Here is a 9,484-nt window from a genome sequence, read left to right on the forward strand (position 1 = left end):
CAAACATATGCATTTTTACTAAAACTTTACAATTTAAAACACGTCAGTACAAGCAGGGTCATGCACCGCCAAGTGGTGAACTCAGACATCATATGCTCGCATGTGCTCAGGCACTCTCAGGGCGTGCTGCTTGCCTGCAGAAGTGTTTTAAATAGCTTGCAAAGAATTTTAGCCTTTTTTGGATTCTATGTTCAGCGTAAGGTCATGCGAGAAAAATGCTTTCTTTGTGAATTGAAGGTAACACAGGGTGAGTAATTGATTAAAAAATAGGTCGTTTTGTGGGTAGAGTACTCCTTAATGTGTCTCACATTTTGAAAATGTGGGCGTTAGTGACTATACAAAAGAGAAAATGAGGCGTGTGTGTGTGTGTAGCATGTTGCCTCACTTCTCCCTGCTCAGAGACTACTTTGCCAGGAGGAGAGCAGATGCCAGCTCTTGAGGCAGACCTTCAGTGAGATACTGTAGCAACTCAAATTCAGTCAGCACAAGCCCCCACACCAGGGGCCTTTATCTCAACTAGCAATCATATTTATTTACATTAATGCTAACGTTAGCGCTACCTTGTGTCGGGTCTGCTCCATGGACTGGGTGCTTGCTGCTGAGATGCTGAAGCGCTGAAATCGTGCTGTTGTGTTGGGCTAGTTTGGTTTTACAAAAGCCACAATGTACACTGAATTTTGTTTCAACTTGAAATGATCCCAAACTTTAGTTCAACAGTAGAGGGAATCTCTTGCGCTTCAGCCCTTCCGCAATTGGAGGTCGGTGCGTCTCAGAACAGGACAATATAGATCAAAATAACCCTGTGGAGGAATCCACAAGAAATCATCAGAGTCAAAACGGTTCATTATGTCTTCAGTTTCTTTTCTTTTTTTTCAAGATATTTTTTGGGGCATTTTAGCCTTTAATTGACAGGACAGCCAAGTGTGAAGGGGAGAGAGAGGGGGGGAGTGAATGCAGCAAAGGGCGATAGGCTGGAGTCGAACCCGGGCCGCTGTGGCTACAGCAGGTGCCCCGTGTACAAGGCTGTTGCTGCAGCGGCCAGGGTTCGACTCCAGCCTATCGCCCTTTGCTGCAAGCCACCAACACCCCTCTGTCTTCAGTTTCTGATAATCACTTTAGTTGTTCTTTAATCTCAGACATGTATTAAGGTGTTACATACCTTTTTAGGCTTCTTGACATGTTTTGGCGGAAACTTCCGCCTTCCTCAGAAGTGTCACTTGGTGATGGTTGTGATAAAGACGCGTCATTACCACCAAACTTTGTCCACTTTACTTACCAACATATTTTATGGCTGTTAGGTTGCATTTTTATCTTTGGGTAAATCAGTGAAAATATGCATCAGCCACATGATAATGTCTACAGTAAGTGTCAGTGAGTGTACCCAAGTCTAAAGGTGAGGTAACTACTCAGGTATGTCAGGTATTTACAAGAGAAATGACTTCTTAGCCCATTTGTCATGAAGAATCAGTTGCACACACTTAAAATAGCAGCAGTATTAAATATAAACAGTAAGATTCCATCTGGCTTTTTACCAGACTGCTGTGGTGAAGAGGAAGCTGAGACTGAAGGTAAAGCACCTGACTTACCTGTCTGTCCAGTCAAGTACACGCTCCGACACTCAGCTCTGATCATGAGGTTTGGCTATGAACCTAAAGAATGCAGGTTGAGGAGCCCAGAGAAGAACTTCTGCTCTTTTGTATTGAGAGGAGTCAGTTACAGTTTTGGATAGTATGACACCTGGTATTCCACCTCATAGACCCCAGGGCAGACTCAGACCATGCAGCAGGGATCGATACCCCCATTTTGCTTTAGAATGCCCTGCACCCTCCAGGACGAGCTGGAGGATGCAGTGGGGGAAAATGCTTTGATACTTCTGTGATCTAGAAGAGTGTTGGAGGATGGTTGGATGCATGAATAAGTATGGTAATCTAGTCTTTCTTTGTAAACAGCATGAAGAGCTCTCCTTCTGATGCTTCGGAGTCTAGCGACAGCCTGCAGCTTGAAGGTACAGTAAAACATCACTCATATTTTAACATTTTATGATGTTGCTCAGGTAACAGAGATGACATTTACTCTTAGTATTATTTTAAACTATGTGTTGTGTCTAAGGTTTGCAATGAAATCTGAATCCCCTTCAAAATGGCCTTGTATGGGCTGAAGCCTTAGCTAAACTGCTGTTCATCTAAGTTCATATGTTCTTTTCCTTCCAGAGTATACAGCGCTGTACACCTATGAGTCTCCTGAGCCTGGTGATCTGACCTTTCAAGAGGGAGACGTGATTTTGGTGAGCAAGAGAGAAGGAGAGTGGTGGCACGGCTCTATAGGCAACAGCACGGGCGTCTTCCCCAGCAACTACGTCAAACCTAAAGAGGCAGATGTAAGGACACTCAACGCACACCAATAAACGGGGGAGAACTGTATCCTCGTATTTTTGTTGTAATGATGATGTAATTCTATTTTTTCAGACATCAAGTATCGCTGGAAAGAAGAAGCCAGGTAAGCTCACTGTCTTATTTTTTTAATCTGATATCTGACTCACATAAAAACACAATAGCTGGTGTTGCATTTTGCAAAGTTGCATTTGTGTCTCGTGTTCGCAGAGATCGCCCAGGTGATTAGGCCCCACCCCTCTACTGGCCCTGAACAGCTGAATCTGGAAAATGGTCAGCTCATCCTCATCCTTGGCAAGAACGCCTCTGGCTGGTGGCTCGGAGAACTGCAGGTCAGTTATCACCTGCTCTTCACAGTGGTTTTCTGAGGGTCCTTATTGTACAGTAGATAACCACAGAAGGTCTCAGGAGTTTTTGACATTTTATGCTAGATCAGTGGTTCCCAACCTTTTTGGCTTGCACTGAAGTTTCATGTTCAAAGATTTGGAGATAATTGTTCACCAGCAGCATCCCTGCAGTCTGACTTTAAACCTCATACACCATGTTTGTTTGTGTTGTCTGACTCCAGGCCCGTGGTAAAAAGCGTCAGAAGGGCTGGTTTCCTGCCTCTAATGTCAAAATATTAGGATCCAACAGTGGCAAGTCCACACCAGCTCCCCAGCCAGGTAACATACACACACTCCCCCAAGTCAGGTGAAAGCCAGAGATGAAGAGTACAAAATTGCACTGCGTAACTAAAATAATGGTGCCGTAAACTCTTCTTCTCTCTCAGTCTGTCAAGTGATAGCGATATACGACTACACAGCCGCCAACGGGGACGAGATGAGCTTCTCCAAAGGTCAGCTGATCAACGTTTTGGACAAGAACGACCCTGATTGGTGGAAAGGAGAGGTCAACGGGGTCACTGGTCTCTTCCCCACCAACTACGTTAAGATGACCACAGCCGATTGTGACCCCAGCCAGCAGTGTAAGTAAATCCCTTAAGCATGATGTCATGACCATACATGAAGGTAAATGCATGTTTAAAATGAGATGCTCTCCTTCTGATTCAAGCCACTGTGACTAATACTTATCCTTTGTTCATCTATGAAACCTCCATCTACCATCACTGATATTTCTTCATCCACCCATCTCTTCATCCTGTCCTCTCACTGACTGTTTCACCTTTTCCCCTGTTTTTTCCCCATTTCCTCCCTCCCTCCCCAATCTGTGTCTCTCCTCTCCTCCCTCTGTTCCTCGGCTTCTGTCTCTTTTTCCTTCTAGGGTGGTAGAAAGTCCTCTTCCTCCTCCTCCACCTCCTCTTCCTTCTTCCTCCTCCTGACTTCAGAGAGACCCACTATTACACACTGCTCTGAAGGGGCGGAGTGTCTGGACTCCCTGTCTACTAACTCCTCCCACTGAGTGTGTGTGTGTGTGTGTGTGTGTGTGTGTGTGCGTGTGCGTGTGCGTGTGCGTGTGCGTGTGCGTGTGCGTGTGCGTGTGCGAGACGAATTCCCATGTTACTTGTGAATGAATCAGGACCTGAAATGACTTTCTTATTGCCTGATATTAGACAGGATTGTCAACTTGTTACACTCCATTGGTGAGAGGGATTTGATTTTCCCCAACCAATAGTTTTGCTGTTGTTAAGTTCGGACCCCTTTTACTTTAATTCATCAAGCATTTTCTCAGCATTTGGATTCTTAGTTCACTGAGGGCATGCGAGAAAAACACAAGTTTTCTTCATGAATTCGATGTAACATGAGGTGATTAATTGATACACAAAAGGTCATCTGGGGGTTGAAGTAGTCCTTTAACCGAGAAACTGCTGTTTGATGTCATGATGCCAGACGAATCATTCAACTCGTTGGAGTAGACAAACTCAAAGGTCTGGTCCCAGGCTTATGACTCTCAATGCTGATTCAGTGAGTTGTTAAAGCATTGGTGTCTTTCGTGTTTTCCTCGCTCCTTGTTTTGATTTGTGAACTGACGATGATAAAATGCTGAAGCAGAGGGATAGTGGGTCTCTCTGTGGCTTGTCTCTCCTCTTTCCTTTTGTTTCTTTTCACAAGACACTTATTTCCCCCCTTTGTTCGTACTGTGTCACCCTCTCTCTCTTCATCTCTTTTCCTGTCCCTTATCTTTCTTTTTTCCTTTCCCTCACATACAGCTTTTTCCATTCTTGCTCTCCAAATTTGAGAGTTCAGCTCACACAGAGCCCACTATTTGTCTCTGTCTCTCCTCAGAGATGTGTCTACACTCAGACACGATGTGCCAGCTTTACTGTCACTTTATACTAACAATGAATATCGCACTAATCCTCAAGCCTTCGGTGCTTTGGGAAATAATGAACGGTTCAGATTCCGCCACAGCGCTCCTGCAGTTGCCTTTTAAATGCTTGAAACAAGGCATGAAGTCGCAATTTGACTCGGTAAATTAATCAGAGAAATACGCTCAGAGAGGAATAAAGCAACAGAGTGCTGCAGTTATGACTCCCAAAAGTGATTTCTGCCCCTCTGGTTCCCTCGTTTTGAAGTCAGTGAGTTCTTTGAATGGGTTAGATGCCTGAAATTAGGGTTTTGGTTAGAGACTTTCACGTCTTGTTCTACGACATTAATCACGTCAGTAAATACCCCACTCTTGAATTTTGAAGCTTTTATGTGTCTTAAAAAAGGGGGTTGCTAATAAGTGGCTGAATGAGACTACAGAAGTCATTATTGCCGAACACGGCTTTATGGCTTTGCTGTGGTAGGGATGTTACATCATGCGACTGTAGTGTAGTTCATTTACAGCCTTACATTAGCTTTTTACTTCTGGTGATTGCGTTTAGGCTTCAGTAACTATGAAAGTGGTGTTAAAATGATCTTGCTGAACAAAACATGTAAGTATCATAAACTTTTATTTGCCACAGAGCTTATTTTCTACAATAATCCAAAATCCAACAGAAAAATCCCTAAAGCTTTTTGACAGGGTACCTGGTTGATGCTAATTTCCACGTCGGCCAGCAAAAAAAGGTCCAACCTGCAGCACTCTTCAGATATGTTCAACAACAATCTTGAGTGGAGAGTATGCTATAAAACAATGTAACATTGCAGTTTTGCTTGCAGCTGTAACCATCTTGCAGTGCGCCTTTGATTTTGTGCCTCTGAAAACCTTCTGTTGAGCTCAATTTGGGCAGAGAATGGTACGAGCAGAAGCGTACAGTTTGCCCTCTGCATTTAAAAGCCATAACTGGGTCAGCTGTCATCACAGACAGAAGGAACATAAGTAATTTTGAAGTGAGATGAAGCGTCTCTTCACCATATGCCTAACTGTTTCAAAGCCATCAACAGATGTAAACTTCGCCTTTCAGAGACATTATCACGAACCGCTGCTGCACCTTATATTAACCGAATGCTGTTTTGCTGCTGCTTTGAATCTTTCTGTCTGTGCGAAAAGTGAGTGCACGTCTGCTCGTAGCGTTCACCAAAATAAAATAGTGGTCATTATGGTCAGGTTACATTTCCTTCAGGGCAAAAAGTGGGGAAAAAAAAAAAAAACTATGCAAGCTTTTCATGAGTGACTGTGACTCCTGAGCCCGGTCTGATGCACACAGGGAATTGCGTTAAAGATGCTGCAGTTCAGATGTCAAAGTGCACCACCATCTGTAATGATGATGGCTAATGCAAAGAAAATAAACTGCTGCTAGCTGTCTTTTTTCCATTCAGAGTTTACTCGACACAGTTTACAACAAACTTAGAGTTGTGAAATGCTGCAGTGAAACTGGGTGGACCACACTGATGGTGTGGCGCTGCACCTAGAGCTTATAACAGCTGTTAGCACAACCGATCTGATGGCATATACAGGACATTTGTGGTACAAGAGATGGTGTAACTATTTTTGAAGATGTGTCTAATATATTTTCTGATTCTGAAATAAAACCTATAAAATAAAGATTGGTTTGAAATGATAGTAAAGTGTTTTATTGTTAAAATGAATATCAGTCTTCCCTTCTGCGGGGTGTGCGTATGTGTTGGATGCAGTGTTTATAGTGTCAACACAGTACATATGATTAAGATGGGTAGATACACAGCATGTGAACAACCCTTTTCCGCTGTTTTTGTGTCCCGTAGTCAGCTGGATGCAGTGTCAAACATCCATGTGACTTCCTTTTTGGGATTATAATATTAGGCTTCTGATGTGGACATTATGGTAGAAAATATTCCAAAATTTTCTGGCTTACCTCAGTGGCAAAAGTAGCTTAGAACAAGAAGAAAAAAACTAAGCTTTTTCCACTCTGAACATGCGTCACGGGGTGAGAAAGAAAGAAAGAATCCCTCTTCCTGTTTTGGTACAAACAGATTTGGTTTTAGTCTGATACCAGCAACGAGAAGATAACCGCACAGAAGGAGAAAGAGACCAACAGGAGAGTACAGTCAGGCAAATGCAACAGAAGACAACTAACTAAAATACTTAAAGACACATAATCAGAGTCAGAGAAATGACTCTACAGAACAGCTTTCACTTTCTAAACCTTTGGGATGAGGCGGACGATGAGGGAGAAGAAAGAGAAGGGTCAGTGAGCGAGCAGCAGTCAGCTAGTGAGGGACCCTCACAGTGGGCTAATGGGCTCCGTGTATCAGGTAAGTGTGTGTGTGTGCTGATATAAACTATAGTCTTTCCCATTTCCTTTTCGATCCCTCTTCCTCTTTGTCGTCCCTCTCCTATTTTCTGAAAGCTTCGGTCATGTGCAAATAGACTTGAGAGAGGCAAGTAGAGAGAGTCTAAAGCAGGATTATGGGCTTCTCTGTTTTTTGCTTTTTTTTTTGGTCTGAACGTCCAGCAGGTGGCACTGTTTGTTTTCAGTCATACAACCCTCTCTTGTGTGTTCCTCCTCTCCTGCAGGGTGTGCAGACCTGAACAGTCTGGACTCGATGAGCTCCCAGGAGAAGAAGAGACAGGGTTACATCCATGAGCTGATCCAGACAGAGGAGAGATACACAGAAGACTTGCAGATAGTGCTGGAGGTAATGGACACATGTCCTGCTCAATAACTTGCATAAAAACCAGGGTGTCTGCAGGTCCTTAAAAAGTGGTAAAATGTCTTAAATTCATTTTTATACATATTAGGCTTTAAAAGTTATTAAATAGTCTTAAATTTGAGTTTATGAGGTCATTATTGCCACAAAAAATGTATCTTATCCATCTTATGATTTATATTTTGATGAGTCAGTCAAGCTCTTCTGTGTGAAAGTCAACATTTCTGTCGTTACAAATCTTTAAACCCCCTGAACTTAATGCTTTTTTTAACCTTATACTTGCACCTACCTGTTGGGAAAGAGTAGATTTACCTGACTCTATAATGACCATGTTTCTACATAAAACTTACATAAACTCGGCAAGGGATCACATATACTACTTACCTTTATACTTACCCTTAATACATGAATAAGAAAAAGATGATTTGTCTTAAATTTGGTTAAAGATGATCTTGCAAAGCTCTTAAAAAGCCTTAAATTTAAGTGTCTGATACCTTTTAACACCCTGTAAACTGAGAAAGTTACAATCAATCCATCTAGTGTTTCATGAGAACGAGATGTGTCAGGGTGTCTGCACCGTCTCCTGGTCACATACCTGACAGTGTGTGTAAATCTGTCATTTTCTTTCTGTCCAACATCTTTACTCCTGGCTTTGTGTGTGTGTGTGTGTCTGTGTCTGTGTCTGTGTCTGTGTCTGTGTAGGTTTTCCATAAGCCTATGTCAGAGTCGGGCCGGCTGAGTGATGCAGAGATGACCATGATCTTCGTCAACTGGAAAGAACTGCTGGCCTGCAACTCTAAACTTCTCAAGTAAGTTTCACATAGTCATGATATCTAGAAGAGACAGTCTGTCTGATGAAGCTATGTTAATGTAGTGTTTATGTAGATTGTGTCTGTACAGGGATACAGAGCCGCTTGTGTTTATATGTGTACATGTATGTGTTTGCAGAGCGCTCCGTGTGCGTAAGAAGATGGGCGGGGAGAACATGCCAGTGCAGATGATTGGAGATATCCTGTCTGCGGAGCTGTCGCACATGCAACCCTACATCCGGTTCTGTTCCTGTCAGATCAACGGAGCAACAATGCTCCAGACTCGCATCGACAGCGAGCCGAACTTCAAAGATTTCCTCAAGGTAGGAAGAAAAGGAAAGTGAGGGAGGAGTAAGCAAAGAAAGGAAGAAGTGTAGGAGTGACAGAGGAATAGTAGAGATGTGTTGAAGGGCAAAGTATTTAAGAAACAAGCTACTTTGCAGTTACATCCATGAAGGTGGAAACAAGGCTCTTAGTGTACTTATTGTCTTTTCTTCTCTTCAGAAAATTGCCACAGACTACAGGTGTAAAGGCATGCCGCTGTCCAGCTTCCTGCTGAAACCCATGCAGAGGATCACACGCTACCCACTGCACATCAAAAACGTACGACATCATGTTCATGAGCGTGGCTGTGTTTGAACTCCTCATTAGGGGTTCAAACACTGACCTTACCGTGTGTAATTAGAAAAAACAACAGTGTTTTGCCTTTTCGTCTCTCATTTGTGGTGTAATTAACTTCTCTGCGTTTTATGTGTGTGTGTGTTTAGATCCTGGAGTGCACTCCAGAGGGTCATGCTGACCGCGGCCCTCTGAAAGAGGCTCTGGAGAGAGCAGAGGAACTCTGTCAACAGGTTCATTTCTTCACCGATTATCTCATTTGTGCCCTCACTCGTTACTCAAATTAATCTGTTTTTTTACTGCGTTCTGTGTGAAAAAGATCTGAATGTTTCAGTGCTGAATTATTTTGTTAATCAGGTGAACGAGGGCGTGAGAGAAAAGGAGAACTCTGACAGACTGGAATGGATTCAGAACCACGTACAGTGTGATGGTGCTGCAGAGGTATTGAGCTTACTTATTAAAGGTGTAGTCTGCAGTTCTTGAGATTGGTTGTTGTTTGAATCAGAATCAGAAATACTTTATTGATCCCCGAGGGGAAATTATTTATGTTACAGGTGCTCCTTGCAAGAGAGGAAAGATACGTGAAAATATAAGAAATTTAAACAGTAGTATTAACAAATATATAGTTAAATAAACAGGAATTATTAACAAACATAAACGTAAATAAATA

The 9,484-nt window shown here is 42.8% G+C and overlaps 1 protein-coding gene across 2 annotated transcripts in view; it reads left to right on the forward strand.

Annotated features, from left to right (window-relative positions):
• itsn2b (intersectin 2b) overlaps nt 1–9,484 on the forward strand; it is a 44,707-nt gene that overhangs the window by 25,499 nt on the left and 9,724 nt on the right. For both annotated transcript variants that reach the window (XM_050070761.1, XM_050070843.1), the window contains exons 22-33: nt 1,950–2,005; nt 2,211–2,377; nt 2,466–2,496; nt 2,601–2,722; nt 2,959–3,055; nt 3,163–3,357; nt 7,254–7,375; nt 8,090–8,196; nt 8,336–8,519; nt 8,701–8,799; nt 8,964–9,047; nt 9,172–9,255. In XM_050070761.1, coding sequence (XP_049926718.1) covers nt 1,950–2,005; nt 2,211–2,377; nt 2,466–2,496; nt 2,601–2,722; nt 2,959–3,055; nt 3,163–3,357; nt 7,254–7,375; nt 8,090–8,196; nt 8,336–8,519; nt 8,701–8,799; nt 8,964–9,047; nt 9,172–9,255 — 1,348 coding nt within the window. The remainder of the gene's footprint in view (nt 1–1,949; nt 2,006–2,210; nt 2,378–2,465; nt 2,497–2,600; nt 2,723–2,958; nt 3,056–3,162; nt 3,358–7,253; nt 7,376–8,089; nt 8,197–8,335; nt 8,520–8,700; nt 8,800–8,963; nt 9,048–9,171; nt 9,256–9,484) is intronic.

The sequence above is a fragment of the Epinephelus moara genome, chromosome 1 (assembly GCF_006386435.1).
Source record: "Epinephelus moara isolate mb chromosome 1, YSFRI_EMoa_1.0, whole genome shotgun sequence".
Taxonomy (NCBI): Eukaryota; Metazoa; Chordata; class Actinopteri; order Perciformes; family Serranidae; genus Epinephelus; species Epinephelus moara.